Source organism: Spinacia oleracea, chromosome 4, assembly GCF_020520425.1.
Source record: "Spinacia oleracea cultivar Varoflay chromosome 4, BTI_SOV_V1, whole genome shotgun sequence".
Taxonomy (NCBI): domain Eukaryota; kingdom Viridiplantae; phylum Streptophyta; class Magnoliopsida; order Caryophyllales; family Amaranthaceae; genus Spinacia; species Spinacia oleracea.
In genome coordinates, this window is record NC_079490.1 from 144,125,545 (window position 1) to 144,146,668 (window position 21,124).

Here is a 21,124-nt window from a genome sequence, read left to right on the forward strand (position 1 = left end):
TTATTGCCTAAGAAGCAATAAAACAGGGTTGTTTAAAGTTCTTCACTGAACTTGGGTAGATCACCTATCTGCTGGCTTGATGGTTCTTCATTGAAAAATGCGTAGAACCACTCTTGAAGCAAGAAAAACGTCTGCTAACTTGATGGTTCTTCATTGCAAATTGAGTAAAACCACCATCAAAGTAAGAAAGACTAGACACATAATAAACAAACTCGAAAAGATCTTATCATCATATCTCGAAGAACATTCGATGAAAAGGATATTAAGATTGGAAAAGCATGATAACTAAACCTATGCAACAAGTGAGAAGCAACACTCACATTGTAGCACTGGAAATCAAGCATAGCTTTGAATTCCATGAACTGTTTTAAAGATGGGTTTGAGGCCCAAGGTTGTAAAACAATGGGGTTGAACATTTATCATATATGAAATGAATTTTCATATTCCATTTAATCTTGGTTTAGTATTAAATGATGAGTCCCTTCAATTTGACGATATATTCAACATAGACTGTCAGGACCAGTCCTGTGACTAAGAAATGTCTATCAAGTGAACTTGAATGTCAAAGGTTGAAAATGGTCCCTAGTCGGAGTTTTCTATAAAATTGGACGCATAGAAAACGTTAGACGACTAGAATGCAAGATGACTAGTAGTTCTGTTTCTTGAACTATGTGGACATGGCAATGTCATAATCATCTGCATAGATACTTACTTTGGGAAGACTAGTATCGGACAAGACCTATGAAACTTTACTGTAAGAGATGAAAATCTGTCATAAGTAAATTTCATTAAAATTATTAGACACTAAATCCTCAATACCTGAGTGATTTGAGATTACTTGTTTGAGAACTGGTTGCTTTGACGTTGACCAACCGTCGCACCGTAAAAGGAGGCTATAAAGGCAACGCTCAGGTAATCACCTATCAACGAAGTCTAATCTCAAGATCGCAAGATTGGGATTGTCCTCCCATAAATCGGGATGAGATGCTTAAAAGTTGTACAAGGCCACTCGGAGAGCTAGAAACTGTGAAATGCATGGCCGTGCTCGGATGAATCATAGGCTATGATTATCTGTCTATTTGATCAGTTGAACTCTGAAACCGAGGAACACCTCTGGACATAATAAGGATGACAACTCTTACCTTATGTTCAAGAGCAAGTATCGAGCGACAAAGGAATTAGGAAATGCACACTTGTCCCTAAGGACAAGTGGGAGACTGAAGGAAATAATGCCCTTGGTCCAAGTATGCATTCTATGTTAAGTCTAATAAGTGCGGTTCAGTATTAATTAACAAGTTAATAAATTCAGTGAGATCAAGTGAGCTGAATGCCTAGCTAGAGGCCGCTTCAGTTTAAGTGGAATTAATGATATTAAGCCACAGCTTACTCTTGACTGAACCCGTAGGGTCACACAAATAGTACGTAAACGGATCAAGTATTTAATGGCATTAAATACTCCATCTATGGATATTCGGAATCGACGGATCTTGGTTTCAGTGGGAGCTGAGATCGTCACAGGCAAGAAATGAATGCTCCGGAAACGATGATATTGCCGGAAACGGAAATATGGATCGTATCGGAAATATAAATATTATCCAAGTCGTAGATGTTGCCGGAAACGGAAACATGGTACGTATCGGAAAATATTATCGGAAATGGAAATATTGCCGGAATCGGAAATATTGCCGGAAACGGAAATATTGTCAGAATCGGAAATATTATCGGAATCGGAAAATAATTCCGGAAACGGAAATATTAAATATTTGTTCGAAACGGAAATTAATTCCGGAATCGGAAATATTAAATATTGTTCGTATCGGAAATGAATTCCGGAATCGGGAAATTAATCGGAAGCGTATCGTACGAATTAGCATCGGACGAGGCCTGCCAGACGAAGGCCCGGCACGAAGCCGGGCCATCGCCCAGCAAGCCAGCGCGCCACAACGCACCAGCCAAGGCTGCGCCAGGCCCACCGCAAGGCAGGCCCAGCGCGCGCCAACGCTGCGGCAGCGTGTGGGCCTCATGGCAATGGGCTGCGAGCTCGCGGGCTGCGCGCGCGCGCATGGCGCCCCTCGTGGGCTGCTGTGCGTGCGTGTGTGTGTTGGTGTGCTATACGAATCCTAAAGCTATCAGGTTTCGACTAATGATTAAATTCCTAAACCTAAAAGGATGAATTAATTAAATAAGAATTCTATTAGGATTCTAGTTTAATTAATTCGTATCCTAATAGGATTACAATTCCCTTTCCATACCTCTATAAATAAAGGCCTAGGGTCATTATTTTGTATCGAGTATTCAAGTATTCAAAGTGATTTTTGAGAGCAAAAATTCAGTCATACAATTGCCTACATTAGCCGAAAATTCTAAGTACCTTAAGGGCGATCCTAGTTGGTCAAGCTTAAGGCGGATCCGGACGTGCTGTGGACTATCTACGGAGGGACGACACTTGGAGTCCTAAAGACTTGTTCTTGTTCGGTTCGGGCGCAGCTAGGGAAGGCACGCAACAAAGTGTATGCATCTAAACTATGCTAAATGATTATGTGTAAATAATATGATTTCCTGGCTTTATGGTTTTTCCGCATGATTTATGAATTGTCATATGTATCATAACCTAACACATGGTTGACAATAGGGGTGAGCAAAAAGTTAGGGTACCCTAAATCGAAACCGGAACCTGATAGGAACCTGGTCCCGGAACCGGAACCTGTTGTGCAGGTTCCGATTCCGGGTAACAAATTTGGGAACCTGTTGCAACAGGTTCCGGTTCTCAATTTTTTGAAACGGGTACCCTGTTAGGTACCATGTACACACTAATTCTAACATGGAGTACCCAAAATAAAGAACCGGGCCATATAAAAATGTCTCATAAGCCCAAAATATAAAACAATCGAAGCTAATTTTTGAAAAATATAAATACAGAATTACAACTTAAGCCCAAACTAAAAAAAAAAAATCAAAGCCAAACCATAAAGTAGATAGTTTTTTTTCAATAAAATATCAATAATATATTTAAATTTTTAAAATAACAGGATACCCTGAATCGGAACCTGTTGCAACAGGTTCCGGTTCCGGTTCTCATTTCAGGAACCTGTTGCAACAGGATCCGGTTCCCATTTTAAGGAACCTATTGCAACAGGTTCCGGTTCCAGTTTCTGAAATTTTCAGGGTACCCTGTTGTACTCACCCCTAGTTGACAATATATTGCGAGCAAAATAATAAAAGTGAAACACATTACTCCGTATCTGTTTACTTTTTTTTTTTTTAACATAGGTACTACAATTTAGATTTTTGTCATCTAAGGACATGAGTATTAAATTGTTTCACTATTTACATGTTCGATTCATGTAGAGATTAATAATGTCTAATTTTTCTTTAGATGAACTTTGTGAACAGTTTTCTTGCCTATCATTTGTGCTAATTAATTTAATAACATAATTTAATTTATATATATATATATACTCTCGCACATATCGTGTGCATATAAAACTAGTACAACTATACTTGAAGGAAGAGAATGAAGAAAGGTCAACATTTGAATTAGGAACTCGTGTCGATTAGCCAATAGCAAATGTATTTACAAAATATATATCCCAAAAGTAAGCATCTAATAATAATTTTCAAATATATAAACTTATATAATTAAAGTAATTAGTTGGTAAACCACTAATTCAACCCCTTAATTATGATTTGATTCGGGGTTAAGTCATACATGCATTATCTTCTCCAAATCAAGGGTCCATTTCTTCAACGACTAACCGACTTGCAACTAAGTTGATGAAGTTGACATCTAGTGTGACCAAATTTTATTTCTCTATATATATTGTGATATTTATATTTAACTTTTTTTTTTCCTTCAAAAATTCTATATAATCTTTATCTTTCTCAATAATTTTTGTATATCCTGTTTAAGCTATTTATAAACGAACTTAATTTTGTCAAGCTGCTACGGAAATCCTACATTAATTATTAATATGTAAATGTCATTAAGTTGTTACAAACTACTACGTAGTTGTTTATATATTTGAAAATCAAAGTGATGCAATTATATACGTAGATAAAATATAATAATGAAATATTATTATTTTGCTTAATCAGTTATAATGTACATACCCCCAACGGCCCAACTACCCCTCCTCTAAAGTTTGTATACTCCAAAATAGTAAGCCTAGTACACTATGAATCCCCACAAGAGTTATTGTCTACAATCATGCATGGAGTTTTCTAACTAGCGGGGTCGCAAAAAGAGATTATAAGTTCTCATGACTCCCCTCTTTAGTAAACTATGAAAACAGGAATTTGATCGTCCTTTACTGTTAAATTACAAAAGTACGGATCGAAAACTAATTATATATTATACTAATTTCATTGTCCTTTTCAATTCATCAATGTAGGACATGCATCAATATTTGCGCAACATACGGTTTAACAATGTATCTACTACGTACGTCGTATACTAGCTAACCCTCTTTGATGAGTCTTAGATAATTAACATTTGTTGTACAAATGGCCTAGGTAATACATATATATCCTTTAGAAATACAAATTGGTAATTAATTCAAACTAAGCCTAGGAATGATATATCATATAAATATTTCCTCGGTTTTTTTTACTATCAGTGTGTTTCACTTTATACGCTTGTTTGTCCGCTGTATTATATTATTTAAGTACGTCCTAATACAGTGCAAAAGTCAAACTACACTATAAGAATTTGTATATTTAATGAAAACCTAATTACGACGGGTCAAAAATCCCGTCGCAAAGATCTTTTGCGACGGGGCTAACAACCAAACAAAGACGGGAACAACCATCGCAAATGTCTTTTACGATGGATTAACGACGGGATTTTCTATTAACGACGGTTCTCTTTTATGACGGGCTCACGACAGAAAATCCCGTCATTAATAAACGATTACTGACCTTTAGCGACGAGATTTTCCGTCGTTAATGATACAATTTCTTGTAGTAGTGCTATTACGAGTAATTAAAAGAAAGAACGAAGAGTATATCTTCAAATGGCATCCAAATTGCCTCCAACAAAAACATTTTTTGTTTATATTCCCATAGTAGGCCTACCAATATATCATAACACCTAGCTAGATTAATTAGGTTCCACAAATCACCTACCCTTCTTGTGCCATGCTTAATTATTATCGTTTAACCTAAACAAGATTCTTCTCTTTATACGCCAATATGCCATCATGGAAAATTAATTAAAGGAGAATTACTATTTAGTATTTTGATATTCTCATGAGATTTTGATTTACTCATTTAAGACTTTGAGTATAACAAAATATATTTAACATATTGTTGGGAAAATATTGAAAAAAAATTATTAAAAAAAAAAGTTGCAAGTTGAAATTATTAATCATGCTATGGACCCACAAATTTATAACCACAAAATACAACTATGGTGCTATAAATGTGACACCCGAAAGAGCTGTTTCATGGGTGTTAAAAAAACAGTTGATCTGAATCATATATTGTCAAAACAGTTAGTATTATACAAACAAGCTAGTATGGATGATTCCATGAGCTCCACAAATTATAACATCGTCACCCAATCTATCTCCTCTAATTGTTCAGAAGAGAGTGGATGGACTTTGTACTTTGAAGAATTCTTAGCCAACAATGATAATTATAATACGGATAATATTATCCAAGATTATGAACAAGAAGTAGAAGAAGAAAAAGAAGAAGAAGAAGATACTTCCTTATCATCGTCTGCTTACCGTGCTAAGAGGGTGAGAAAGGTTTGTAATCGTAAACTCATCTCCAAAACTCGAAACATTCATGCCAACAAGTTTGTTGATGAGGAGTTGGAGGATACCGCAAGTTCACCTGGTCATAGTCCTAAGGTACGTACGCCTTTATTATTACTCTCTCCATCTTCTTTTGTTCTTATTGATCGAGCTAGCCTACCCAGTTTTCTTCGCGTAGTTTTTTTTTGTCAATGTTGTTTAGTGACTTTTTTTTAAAAAAAGTTGGAGAACGGGAGGAGATAACTAGTCTAAACGATAGCAAGCAAATCTATAAAGATTTTTTTTTAAAACAGATGAAGTATATTTTAACAAAAATTAAACGATATGAACAATTCCTTGTAAGACAAGTGATTTTTTTTATTTTTTTTTACCATTGTTAAGATTATCGACTCACGCTTTATTTTCCTTGTTTGTATTGTGTAGGTTAATAATGAGTTGAACCACTTATGCATGAAGTCAAACGAGACGGATAGCCAAGATGTTTACAAGGTAAACAAAAAATATAATAATACTTCGTACGGAGTATATGATTTTTTTTGTTTGTTTATTTTTTATTTATTTTAGAAGCTAAGAGAATGTTAAATTTAATTTTGTTTGTTAAACTGACTTACATGTAGGCATATAATTCCAGCCATTTTCAGACAGAGGAGAAGAAGGACAAGTTAACTAATTTGTCACAGGTAAATTAGAAGAATACACACTAATATAAAAATCAAAATCTAAAAATTTAGTTTAACAAGTAGGAGTACTTTTCGGGTTTAAATACTCCCTCCGTTTCACAATTTGTCGTTTAATTTATGCAGGAAAAGGGACAAAATATGCAGAATGCAGGAGAAGGTATTGATATGGGTATCCTAGAGGCACAATTGAGGAAAAAAGGACTTTACTTAGTTCCAATGTCAATGTTATTAAATCACATTAGTTGAAAATATATTTAATTATTTTCAGGCCTGGAATTTTAATTTGTCAGTGTACGTAGCTACCTCTTTATGTAATTGTGTAGGGGAGAGCAAAAATGGAATTTCCCTCCATTCAATAATTGAGGAAATTATAGCTACATAGGATTCAAGAAGACCCTTCATGCCAAAGGTCTTACTTATGTAAAAACTACTCTGTAAATTAGGTTGGTGTAATATATTACGTATCTACGAGAGTTACTGCATACGGTGAGGTTCGAACATGAGACTTCCCTAAGCGACGTCAAGTTAATTACCACGTAAGCCAACTCTAAGTTGGTAAATGTTTAGTCGTGGTATCTTGTTAAGATCTGACCCATGAAACATCACTATATTATAAACCTCTATCTTATATCATATAGCTGAGTTATAACATAACTCTACTGCATACGATATTCTATCATATAGGATAACTGCGTTATCCTCAATATATCTACATGTGTCACTCTCTATATGCCTTCCCTGTTCTAAAATTGCAAAAATACTCCCTCCAATTCTTTAAATGATTTCCCCGATTTTTTTAGATACAAAACTTAATTCTATTTTCATGTTGTCAATGCATAATTTAAGCCATTGATAATTCGTATATCTTAAATATAATAAAGGAATTATTAAGATTAATTATTGCACTAGTATCGAATTACTAATCATTGGTTTCAAAGGTTTCGTCATTCAATAGTTATCCCCTTTTGCTTTCTGTTTTGTCTGTTAATTATTGTATCAAATTACTAATCATGCCAATCATTTGATTGTCGTACAATTAATTAAATATAATTATGTTCTACTCAAAAATTGTCTCAGATTTGAATAATCTAAATTGCAGCTACAAAGCAAACTCTTTAATTTCTCTGGGTTTTTTTTTTTGGACCTAAATTTAAGGATATTTTATTTACAAATATACAATTGGTTATTGGTGGTTCCTAATCCATTGTTTAAAACTTGGATTTGATAGGGTGTGTATTGGATTTAATAATTTGTGTGGGGTTTTGCTGTTTTGTCTACTAAACCTAACAATCATGATACAGTCCAATTGTAACTCTTGGGCTTGGCCCTCTTTTACAACAACAGGAAAAAAAAAAAAAAAAAACAAAGTTGATACAGTCCAACTGTGGGACTCGAGTCCCGCATCGGCGATATGGGTGGTTGGTGTGAGACTTATATAGGTATATCGGCTCTTCTTCTATTTTTTTGAAGGTAAGATGAAGAGTCCTATCGGGTCATAACCCCCGCACGGGTTAGCAGGCAAACACTTTAAGAGTGGGGGGATAAAAAGGGGTATCCACCCTCAAAGTGTCCCTAGTGGGGTTTGAACCCCCAACCTTTTGGTTAGAAGGTGGAATCCTTTACACTAGGCTAAGGCATTGCTTGGTGGCTCTTCTCCTATTGAGCTTGTTTTTGTATGGTCTCTCATATACTTGTATCAAGTCACACCCATGTAGCATATGATTATTTTAGTAATATCTTAACTATTTTTTCCCCTTATTTTTTTGTTTCTTACACATTTTGTAAGAGGTTGACATAAAGATGGTTGTGGCCCGGCCCGTAGCACGACCCGACCCGGCACGTTAAAAGCACGGCCCGGCACGAGCACGCAAAAAGCACTTAATTTTTTGGAAAAAACACGACAAGGCACGGCACGACTCGACCCAGCACGACAAAGCACGTTAAATTTAGTCAAATTAGCCTTAGGCACGACGGGCCAGCCCGACCCGGCACACACGTGGGCTTGGGCCGGGCCTGGGCCTTGTTTTTAACTTTTCGGCACGGCACGACACAACGTGGGTCTGGTGTGGGCCCGGCCCGGTTAGGCACACGGCCTGTGGGCTTGGCACGAAGCCCAGCCCGACCCGACTCACAACCATCTTTAGGTTGACATATTTAAAGAAAATTATTTGTCGTGTGTGAAAAGTACAAGATTCAAACTGAAAATATGTGGAGATTACAATACAAGATGAATTTTACTTTGAATCTAATGTAGGTTTGTCAATTTGTTCCCGAATATGATTGAAATTCGTGCAGTAATTTGTACGAAACATGTATACTTTGTATAAACCAATTTTCACACTAACATACATAATGCTTCAAATTGTCCAATTTTTGACCGATTTGTAGATTCTATTTTTGCTCCAATTATTAAGTTAACATAAAGGATTTTTGGTCTATTGATGGAATGAGAAATCGAAGCAGGAGGCCGGGGAGAGAGGGAAAGAGTATTAGAGCAACTCCAACTAACTTAATGGTGCAGGCTAAGGTTGCAGGTAACCGGTTGCAGAAGGCTCCAGCTTGGAAGCCTCCAGCAACTGGATTTCTGAAACTCAACATTGATGGCAGTTGGAAAGAAAAAGATGAAGCAGGGGGATGAGGAGTTTTTAAAAGCGCAACAGGGAGTTGGTATATTGGATTTGCAAGTAAATACAATGCCATTACTCCACTTACAGCAGAGCTGTACGCATTAAGGGAGGGCCTTCAAATGGCTCTAGATTATGGGGTGCAGAAGCTTGAAGTGGAGACAGATGCAGAGCTTTTGATTAAACTTTTGACAGCTATGGAAGACTACTATCATCATGAGTTAGCTCCAGTTATCAAGGATGTGGCTTGTCTTATGACAAGGTTCAGTTCTTTTTCAATCACTCATCTTCCCCGTTTGTTCAACAAGCTAGCACATTGTATGGGACATTATGCAATATCAATGGCTTCGGGTCATAATGTTTTTCTCAATCCACCACCATTCACAGATGTAGTGTATCAAACACAGCTCAAACAGGCTAAGGATAGTTTGAAAGAGATGGGCGAGTCTTCATCAGGAGCTCAGCGTAATACACAAGTCATTGATTTGGAGATTCCACCACCACCAGAGGCAGTGCCATCCACAACAATAACAACAGAGATCATGTTTGGTACTATCCCCACCAAAGTGACAACCCAGTTGGTTAATGTTAAGAAGAAATCGGATGCACAGCAGGGGCTGTCTTCGAATGTTAAGGAGTAATTTGGGTGTATCAGTGTTCCTCCTTTTTCTAGATGAAATCTTTTAGCGGGCTAATCGTAATCAGGGGGGAACTGTTTTTTGGGTAGGGTTTGAGGTTTTTAGTTTCTCTAGCTTTTGCTATTACGGGCTGCAAGTTTTTGGTGTCTTGCCCGTAGCTTTTGTAAAGTTTGGACTGTGCTTTCATGTTTTAATATAATATAATGTCTTCTTCTTTGCGTAAAAAAAAAACTCCAAAGGTGAGCTACAAAATGTTGTGGTTAAGTTTGACACGTTAAATTTCTAGCTACAATTGATTAAAACTACAAGTTATCACATTGGTGGGCTACAATACTTTGTAACTCCCTATAATATTTAATTTAAATAATTTATTTATTAGAACTATATTTTATTTTTTTAGCTACGTATCCCAAAATAGCTGGCTCTTACTGATGTGAAAATGGAGACATATATAAGAAGGGGATTTTAGTCGTTACTTTGTATTATCTTCGTGCGATGAAAAAAATCATGAAAAATGCGCATCCGGGGAATCGAACCCCGGTCAGTACCGTGGGAGGGTACTATGATACCACTACACTAGATGCGCTTGTGTGATGTTTTTTGCATACATTTGTTACATATGGTAATAATACATGACACTCGTACGCGATGCAAGTATTCAAATACACTCCTTGTTTAGCATAATCTTGATTCGTGAGAACAATCCTACAAAATTTAAAGTAACCTGATATCATGTTCGATCAATCAATCCGCATGTACTCGTTAGCCGCATTTGACCTGACCTGACCTGATTAGATCTCACCCAAATTTGACCAACACACCCGATTTTAGCTCAAAATGAAAGTTTAAGCTTCTCTTTTTTTGTTTGTGAACAAATTATTTAGAACATTTTGGTGTGCCTTTCATTTGTCAATTTCATATTCATAGAATACCAAATCAAGGAAAAGTTCTTTGCAAAGTTGAGCTTGAGAGTACATGAAAGAGGCACTGTTGCAGTCTGGGACTTAAGGAAATGGTTTATTCTACTGGTGTCCTTGTACAGTTAGTTGTATGTTTAGTCTTTGATTCAACTGGACGTTGCATTCTCCGGCGATTTAATACAGCAATTCTTGTTAAAGCAGCATAACTCTACCTACTGTAACTAGTAAGAACTTTTATTAGGCCTAATCAGGGTTTAAATCATTCTGAAAACAGCCCATCAATATTCAATAATCATACATTAATTAATGTGTATCAAGGATTATGATAAATGGAGAAGATCCTAACACTAAATAGAGCGCTTGAGACTAACAGCAGTTTCTCTGAGATAGGCCTTGTCATATTGGTGGTCATATACAAAGAAGCCTAGTCTATGGAGTATTGTACAATTTTCACTTTTTCTCCGGAAGTTTCTCCAGCAATTCCGGTATTATTTCGAATAGGTCACCAACAACACCATAGTCAGCCACCTGCAGAACAGAAAGGAAGATAAATTTCTAATTTTAGAAAGAAGAAAATGTGATAGCAGGATTTTACAGCAACTAATTTTTCAATAAACCTGTGGTTTTTTAAAAGGTGACTAAAGATTATTTCTCAAGGATAATTTTGTTCTTAAGGAGGGCAGTATAATATTCCTTTACAGGTGACTGAGGTGAGTATTTTGTTTCTTATCTGCAACACGGAGCGAATTGATCGACTGGCCTTCAAGTTGGAGGACCAAGTTTATATCACTTCTGAATTGTCAGGTATCTATAACATCATGTTTCAACATGATGCAAGTGAAACATTTAGTCCAGGTTGGATCCTCAATATGCATTCTTAATCTTCAACTCACCAGAAAGAAGGGGGGAGGGGAGGAGGAAGCTATACACACTCTAAAGTCTGAAGTCTGAACTGTTGTGATTTTAAGTGGTTTCCCAGATGCAAGTGACGAAGCATTGGATTTAGCAAGTTGGATAGCAGGAAAGAAATATAACCAAATCTTCAGTTTCATTTGCAGAAACCAAAAAGATAATAAAGTTTTTTTTCCTAACCTGGAATATGGGGGCATCTGCGTCCTTATTTACAGCTACAATGACTTTGGAGTCTCTCATGCCTGCCACGTGTTGAATGGCTCCTGAGACCCCAAAAGCCATGTATAGCTCCGGTGCAACAATTTTTCCTGTTTGTCCAACCTGAAACCCACAAAAAGAAAACAAATCAGAGAGACAAGTCAAAACGATCTCCATTCTCCACACTGGAGTTGAGCATTCCATACCAACATTATACTCTCTGTTCAAGCACAGACCAAAAGTAGAGTTTTGTTCTGAAGACCAAAGCTTTCTGGCTGACTAAAACAAAAATAAAAGTTTTCCCATTTGTGATGGCCTCCATGCAAGCAAGCATGTTTAGGATGCTTTACAAATACCAGAAATTGTAGGAATTTAATATTGTTGAAGTACAGGGTAAGATACTTAATTTGTGTTTAACCTTCACTTCCCTGGCACCCTACCACCCGATGGAACTGTAAATGAGTTTGTTTTAAGGCTCCGTTTGGTAGGGTGTAAAACAATTTTCCCCTTTCAATCATTTTACGTTGTTTGGTTTGGCAAGGGATGGAAAACAATTTTCCATAACTCCCTCAAAGGTGGAAAAACATTTTCCATTTGAAAGGGAGGGAAACCACTTTTCACCTTTCCTTCTTACCTCCCTCTCCCTTTTTCCCCTCAATCTTCACCATCTTCTCCCATTTTCTTTCAAGGAACCAAACAAAGGAAAACTAGTTTGGAATTGTGTTTTCCCTTAGAAAATATTTTCCATGGAAAATCATTTTGCACTGAAAACGTTTTACACCAAACCAAACGGAGCCAAGTGTTTGCTTTAGTGGCATTTTTTAATTTGAAACTCTTTCCAGCTTCTTCACTTACTGCTTGATTTCATGAGTCTCATGAGGTAAGTAGTGATATTTACTTTCAAGATCCTTAAAAGACAAGAGTTTATGAATTTTAAATCTTTCTGTTCATAAATAGCTGATATACCTGCACCCTTTCAAAGTGAAGGTGCAATATTTAACAAAGGAATAACTAATGGAAACAACAGACCATATTAACAGAATTTATATCAAGCAATCTACAAGCACAAGTAGAAGCATTGAGTTACCTGTAACTCATTGGGAATGAATCCTGCATCAACAGCAGCACGCGTAGCTCCAACTATAAAAAGGCAGCAAAATAGGAAAAGTCAAGTATTGAACTCAAGAGGGAAAAAGAAATTAAAAAAGGGGGTAAGTGTAAATTATAATCGATTCAAGCTCGTAACACCATAACTATGTCTATGTAAAACAATTATCAGACCTATGTTGAATAAATGTTTTAAAGTACCTGCAGCATCAAGTTTCTCAGCAAGCTTCTCAATCATCTTGAAGTTCTCAGCACTTTTTAAACCTCGTCCTCCAGTTACTACAATGCGTGCATTTCCAAGATCAGGGCGCTCGGTTTCCTGAGAGCTACGTTTTACAAATCTAGATTTCTCCACTGCAAATGAATTACCAGAATAAGAGCTTATAGGAAGTATAATCAGAAGCCCATACATAAATATTTCATGGATCAGAATGTATAAATTGTCGTCAGTTAATACCACCAAAGGCTTATGTGATGTAATCTAAAATCAAAATTAAGTTGGCAATTAATATTGTCAGTGCCAAGTGGCCAACAAAAATGCTTGTATTTAAAATACACACAGACCTTCATCGAAGGTTGAGAGGTCAACCTGAGTAATGGGAGCAGCACTGGATCTCGTTTCGGATGCTGGGACGGGAAATGAAGGAGACCGGATGGTCAACATGCATGGAGATTCGCCAGTATATTTAACTTTACAAAGAGCATTTCCAGCATAAATTGGCCTGTGGAATCCAAAGGGACTTAGCATAACAATCTAACAGCCTAATCAAGAACAAAAAAGTAAAAGTAGGAAACTGAAAGCACCATTATTCCATTGGCAGAGAAATGTAAATTTCACGACTTACTGCACCGTAGGCTTAATGAAAAAATAATATGGTAGTAGTAGATATACCTCACAAATTGACAAGACTCGGATATTTCAATTACATCTGTTACTGGAGAAACATCTAAAAGCGCAGCTGCACGGGGCAATATATTCTTTCCAAACGACCCAGAAGAAGCAAGAATATGTGTGTAACCACCTTTTTTATGAACTAACTCAACCAGATTTGCCCAGGTTTCAGCTAAAGGATGCATTAATTTATCTGAATCAGCCACAAGCACCTACAAGACATATCACTGGTGCGGGATCAGATATATAAAACTATGTCCCACATTACAAGTAGAAACTACTTCTGGAATAGATATCAGTGTACCATGATCATGCAGTCAAAACACATCTGTTAACAAACACAAAGGAGAAGTAACATTCAAAAATAAAATTGAGATCATTTCTTGTGGCTGGTCAGAGATTATAAAAATAACAAGTTTACAAAAGGCGTTAACAGCTTTAGCCAACTCCTCTCACTAACACAGTCAACAATAATCAGAAAGCAGCTCCATGACAAAACACCGTGCCCAATGACCAATGTAATAGGAAACATAAGGTTTCTACTTATTCTATTTGCTCTTTGTCTATAGTGTCATTAAGTTGCTTATCCCTCGGACTTAATTTCTTTGTTTTATCACTTATCTCAAAACTCATTGTTTGTCTTTCTTTGTTCAAAATTTGAAGGGAAAACTGATGTTGCCAAGTGTATGATATACTTAGTTTTAAAAAGCGTGAAGCGCACTGAAACGCAAAAGGGCCCTGGAGCTTATGCGCAAAGCGAAAGCGCACGCTTTTCGTAGGCGAAGCGCACCCGAAAAGAAATAATAAATTTTCAAAAGTTCATAAAATATGGAGAAAATAGGGAAAGAAAAGATGAAAAAAAAGAGAAATCAAAACGTTGAAAGAAAAATTCAGAATCCGACGGGAGAAATCCGGCGAGAAGGCTAGAGAAATCCGGCTACGGGAGAAAATTGCACTAGGGTTTTCAAAAACTTCCCAAATATTCGCTTTTCAAAAAAAAAAAAAAAAAAATCACGTGATACTTTAAAAAAGAAGATTAGAGTCACGTGGCTTTATCTTTTATAAAAAAGAAGGGTATGATGTGCCCAGACTACAAGAAGCGCAAAAGCGCTAGGAAGCGCAGAAGCACCGCAGCGCTAGGAAGCGCGCGCTTCTTGTATGTCGCTAGGCTTCGGCTGGCAGAAGCGTTTTGCTGTGAGCTTCTGAGCTTCCAAGCTTTAAGCGCAAAAAAGTGCGCTTTATAAAACTAAGATGATATATATATCCTATATGTGAATTATAAGTGTCCAACAAATAAGAAAAAAGACACTCGCTTTGGTATTGCTGAGACTATATGTGTCAAATACAGCACACATATTCTACACGAAGTGTCCTCACAACCAAAGCATAACAAATTCAAGCAAACACATCTAAGTATCTAACAATGACTAGTGCTTTAAGGTTTTGATTGACCAAGTAAATCCACTATCTTTTCACAAATGTAATTCTACATTTCCTTATCACACCATATTTGTTCTCCATAACCTCTAGTTTAATTACCTGGATTTAGTGTCTCTTGAATGAATCAGCTGTAAAGGTTACTTTAAAAGACCCCCTTGGAGAGCAAATTATACATACTCTAATGGAGAGGTGTAGTCAAACTGTCAAACATTCCACCATAGTCCCCCATTCAAAAGCTATATGTATATCCCCTCGTCCCAACTCAATCTCAAACGGGTGAAGCCAACCCCAAGCATATCTGTACAGAAAATTGTCCATTCTACCTTCTTCCCAATCATGTACCCACACTTCGTCTGGTAGCAAGATAAGAAGGGGAGGGAAAGAGGAGAAAGCGGAGGGGGGAGATGGAGATCCATTTACCCTCCATATCTCTCCAATTCCAGGGGGATGGTGTTTAGTAAAGAGGTCCCTCTCCCTCTTGCTCCCCTTCCAACCCCCAACCTTTCCCTATCTAATAAACACCATCCCTCCAAAATTGGAGAGATTGGGAATGGATCCCTCCCTCTCGCTCCCCTTCCTTCCCTTTCCCTCCTTTTCTCTCCATCTGCCCTTATCCAAACAAAGTGTTAATCCTCCATTTCTTTTCATAGAAACATTATACCAAGTACAATTATCCAGAACTACCTTGGAAATTCATCTAAAACTATCAAATATGACATAATGAAACCTACGTAGGTAATTGGCCATTCTAATTGGAAAAAGAACGTAATACTCTACTGCACTAAGCAACATTTAAGGATTATGCAACAGAAAATTATATTATAGAATTGATTTTATGATGATGATAGATGAAGTAACACACTCCTACTTGAGTCAGAGTACTCAGAGAACTAAAATCAATTGAAATACCTGAGAAATTAAGGGATGGCACAAGGAAGCATGTGTCGCAGCTTGTTGGAGGGAGGGACCAGAACCAGCCAATAACATAGAGATGGAATTATCCTCATTTAAACATTTTGCAGCCTCTACAGAACTTATAGACGATGAATTGATGGAACCTCCTTCATGTTCAGCCAACACCAGTGTGCTAATCTATTTCATAAAGTAGAAAATAAGGGTAAGGTTTTGTACATTTGGACCTTCCTCTGCCTAAATAGCGAGAGCCTTGTGCACTAGAGTACTAGACCCTGCGTTAAATAGTGGGAGCATTGTGCACTCAATACGACCTTTGAAGATATAGAGTATAGACACAGAAGAAAAAAAATGAAAAAAACAATTTCATGCACTGGCAGCATGACAAAATCACAATGTGATGACGATGATGATAATGCTGATATTGATTTTCAATTCATCAAGGAAAAAGATTAAGCAACTTCATGCATCGGCAGAAACAACTTCATGCACTGGCAGCATCACAAATTCACAACTGATGATGATAATGCTGATATGGATTTTCAATACAACAAGGAAAAAAGTTAAGTAAGCAACTTCATGAATCGGCATAAACCCCAAATCACAATATTATTATGATGATGATGATGATGATGATGATGATGATTGATTGATTAATTGATTTTCAATATAACAAGGACAAAGTTGAAGTAAGCCACTTCGTGCATTGACAGAACACTGTATGATGCTAATTGATTTTTAATCATGTGCCGCCAGTTGTAAAATTAAAATTGATCTCCACGATTTAGCCACGTTTGACAAATTTTGAGTGAGCAAGCAAAGATTGGTAAAGAAAGGTGAACTATAAGTCTATAACTTTAATGAGAATATTGGCAAATGTAGAACGGTAGAAGTCTATGAAACCAAAGAAGGAAAGCAACATACTATCATAGAAAGAGGAGGTGAATTCATTGCATAAACCTATGATGATGGTCACAACGGACAAGGATTACTGTACATACCATAAATGAGAGCCACATCCACCAAACTCACACTACCGAAGTTTGAAGTTCAAATTAATGAGACAACCGGCCTCAGCATAAAAGAAAAATACTGAATGAAATATAATACAATAACAACATTAAGAAGCCGAAAAGGGAAGCTCAGTGGGCTCCCGCACCCGCTTGCAAGTTCAATGTACACATAAAGCAAAGGGTTGGGATGGGGTATGTAGTTTTCTCTCACATAGGGCGCTTAGAACATATCCAAAGCATTGCTAATTGTTAAATCTTGTCATGCTACATAGTATTTCAAACTACTCCCCTTTTTAGCTAGTTAGTACCCCAATGATTTGCTACTGGCTTGATATTTAAGGTAGTCATATTTTTCAATCATTATTTTTAATTTTATTTTATTTAATATTATTTCATTGGCTAATTTTTTTTTCAAGCAATCTTGCCCAAGCTAATTTATCATTTCAACCCCAATGGTCAAAGCTAGTAGCTTGGGATTTCTAAAAATTACAAGCTAGTTCCTAGCTACAACCACTGAAGTTGCTCTTATAATCTCTATACCATCAAATAGAATAAACCTGATAATTCAAATGAATTCCATCAAGTAAACATATGGAGCAATCAATTAGCCAGGCTATAAAACAGAGACTGGCGAGTGAATGACGAGTCAGATCAATCTGTGAATCGAGCAAACTAACCTAAACTCCATTGCAGTTTACTAATATTCCAATTTTTGATAGCTTCCTTTTAAATTTTAACCACTGACTATTCAATTATCTCTACTTACTAGCATAGCAACTTTGCAATAATGGTACAAATCCCACCAACCTTAACCATAATTATCCACAGCAATCAAATAATTATTGATTTATTTCAATGACTTCAAATTTCCAAACAACAATATTGACTGATCAATCAAACAGTAACCTGGATTTCAAATTTTCGACGGTCCAAACTACTCCCAAACACTAATCAATAAACAAAGAAAAGGAGAAATTTTTGAAATTCCGATCAAATTTCCAGAAATTCAACGGACTGAAAATCAAGAACTTAAAAGTAATCCAATGATCAACCACCCAAAAACAATTAATGAAATTGAGAAAATGAGCTTACAAATCGGGAAGTGGAGGTTTGTCGGAGAGACACATGAGCGTTACGAAGTCGGAGAGCCCTAAGCATTGCTCCAACAACAGCCATGGCAGAGAAGGATGAGAGAGAAAGGAGAATAAAATGCGTAAGGGATTTGTATTCAAATGCTCCTTGTTATTTTTGGAGATTGTACTAATTAAGTATACAGATGTCCGAGTCATCAAGTTTATCCATGTCACAAACAAACAGATTGTACAAACTCATACTGCCTACAGCCTACTAGTTTAGGGCCCGTGAAACACGCGGCTACTACTAAAAAAATTATTATTTTAATAGTAGCTAAAAGGCTTGTGATATTAAGAAAATATGAAAAAAAAAATGATATATGAAAAAGCATAAATTTAAAGTTGTGTAAAAAAAATATTCAAATGAACTAAATTTGCATATTACTATACAAAGTTAAAAATTATAGTCGTTTACTTGTATGTAGATCGATCTAACAACGTTAACCAAACCCGAATGACTCAAGACTAATTTTCGAAAAGACCCGAGCATAACCGAGTTAGTCAAATACAACATATTTTGAATTGAGTAAAATCTTGATAAATAAACTTATATGTTAGTCTACTTACCATGTATTATTATTTTAATTAACATTTTTACTTACCAGTTACCATGTACTCCGTATTATATTATTAATAGTAGACTAACATTAGAAGTTCATTCATCAATATTTTTTATATTTCTTATCAGATTAAAAAGTTATAATAATACATAAATAAAATTATATCATAAAGGAAAAAATAATATTAATTTAGCTTTCCTTCAATAATATATTATGCAGTACACATTTATGGTAATTAAAATATATTTTTATCTTAGTATCCTAAAAAAAGCGTAATGTAATTTATTATTTTAAAGTAAAAATAAAAAAAATAAAAACATTTTGGCGGGAAAAAATCGCACCAGGAAATGACACGTGTCATTCCTAGTGTCTCTTTTAGTATATAGTAATAGATAGATGTTTCATAATGTTGTTTACGCTTACTAAAACTGAATAAAATAAGAGAAAAGTGGGTGGAAAGTAATAAATATTATGGTGTAAAAGGGGTAAGATAATAAAGTTTAATGTCCAAAAATAGAATAAAGCGTAAAGAACTTTCAGGAACAGACTTAAACAGAAAGCGTAAAGAACTTTCAGGAACTGAGGTAGTGTATACGACGCTCTTGTGCATAATTTTTTTACAAATAGTTGTATTTTTTAATCAAATAGTTGAGCTTAATTAATCAAATAGTTACACTATCTAATCAACTAGTTACCCTTTGTCATTGTATAGTCATATTTTTTTTAAGTTGATGTCAGCGGCCTTATGTGTATGGCAATCTCATAAGAATTAAGTGTTTATTAGGTTGATAAGAAATTAGTATGTTTCATTGGAAATAAAATCCCACTTCAATTTCGTAAGAATTTTCTAAACTTGGTTGGTTGACATGAAGGAATTTGTAAGTCGTGGTAATTTTGAGTTGATAAATTTATTTTTGTGATATTGGTTCGGTTGATAAATTAAGAATTATGCGAAATCATAAAAGTTATCAATTATTCGGATGCAATCAGATGATGAAGAAATCGTTAGATTGTCTCTCATGAAAGGTTGTACATTCCAGTAATGTGTGTCAGAGATATCTCACATACCAATATCTTCGCACGGGTCATAGTATTGATGAATGATACCTTTTTTTTGATTCAATTAGTTTTTTCATATGTGTTTGATGAATTCAATTTGGGTATGACTTTTTATTAATGAATTGCTTTTACTATTCAAAAGAAAAAACTTATTCATGTCAAATTAATTTTAGTGATGTTTGTGTCAATAAGCTTAAATACTAGGTATAGATAAGTTCGGAAAAAATAAAGATTTACCCAAATTGAGTATTATTAGCATTTGAGTTTAAATAATAAATTATGTGTTTAAATAAATGAAAGTTGATTTTCAATGGATATTTTGGTCAATTTGAAAGTCAATTTTTTTTACTATTGAACCATGCAAGGTTGTCAGGATCGGGATCCTGTTATGTTATGATACATATGACAATTCATAAATCATGCGGAAACAACCATTAAGCCAGGAATACATATTATTTACACATAATCATATAGCATAGTCTAGAAGCATACTCTTTGTTGCGTGCCTTCCCTAGCTGCGCCCGAACCGAACAAGAACAAGTCTTTAGGACTCCAAGTGTCGTCCATCCGTAGATAGTCCACAGCACGTCCGGATCCGCCTTAAGATTGACCAACTAGAATCGCCCTTAAGGTACTAATAATTTCGGCACTTTTAGGCAAGGTATGTGACTGAATTTTTCTCTCAAAAACTCACTTTGAATACTTTAAAACTCGTTATAAATTGTGAACCCAGGCCACATATTTATAGGGGTATGGAAAGAGAATTGGAATCCTACTAGGATACGAATTAATTAAATTAGAATCCTAGTGGAACTCTTATTTAATTAATTTATCTTTTAGGATTAGGAATTTAATCATTAAACGAATTCTATACGCTTTAGGATTCGAGTAACACACTTCGAGTAATACGCTAGCACCGCACGCAGGCCTTGCGGCCCACGCACAGCGCCAGCCCACTCGTCGCAGCCCCGCGCGCGCGCCCAAGCTTCGGCTGGGCCTGGCTTTTGCGCCGGGCCTGGTCGCATGCTTGGCGTGTGGTTGTTGCGCTTGGCTTGCTGGGCGATGGCCCGGCTTCGTGCTGGGCCTTCGTCTGGCAGGCCTCGTCCGATGCTAATTCGTACGATACGCTTCCGATTAAATTCTCGATTCCGGAATTCATTTCCGATACGAACAATATTTAATATTTCCGATTCCGGAATTAATTTCCGTTTCGAACAAATATTTAATTATTCCGTTTCCGGAATTATTTTCCGATTCCGATAATATTTCCGATTCAG

At 36.1% G+C, this 21,124-nt stretch overlaps 2 protein-coding genes and 1 non-coding gene across 3 annotated transcripts; 1 reads left to right on the forward strand and 2 right to left on the reverse strand.

Moving 5' to 3' along the window:
- Positions 1–5,428: 5,428 nt before the first annotated feature.
- On the forward strand, positions 5,429–6,921 carry LOC110795750 (vascular-related unknown protein 2). The gene is made up of 4 exons (XM_022000769.2): positions 5,429–5,855; positions 6,183–6,248; positions 6,377–6,439; positions 6,563–6,921. The coding sequence occupies exons 1-4, from the start codon at positions 5,445–5,447 to the stop codon at positions 6,683–6,685; spliced, it is 663 nt and encodes a 220-aa protein (XP_021856461.2). The 5' UTR covers positions 5,429–5,444; the 3' UTR covers positions 6,686–6,921.
- Positions 6,922–10,216: 3,295 nt separating this feature from the next.
- On the reverse strand, positions 10,217–10,287 carry TRNAG-CCC (transfer RNA glycine (anticodon CCC)). The gene has a single exon. It is a non-coding gene; the product is annotated as a tRNA-Gly (tRNA).
- Positions 10,288–10,834: 547 nt separating this feature from the next.
- Positions 10,835–18,353, reverse strand: LOC110795731 (electron transfer flavoprotein subunit alpha, mitochondrial). Its single transcript, XM_022000749.2, has 8 exons — positions 18,188–18,353; positions 16,080–16,262; positions 13,731–13,942; positions 13,403–13,560; positions 13,040–13,192; positions 12,819–12,871; positions 11,714–11,854; positions 10,835–11,149 (listed from the first exon to the last, which is right to left on the reverse strand). Exons 1-8 carry the CDS (start codon positions 18,269–18,271, stop codon positions 11,072–11,074), a joined length of 1,062 nt encoding a protein of 353 aa, XP_021856441.1. The 5' UTR covers positions 18,272–18,353; the 3' UTR covers positions 10,835–11,071.
- Positions 18,354–21,124: the final 2,771 nt, after the last annotated feature.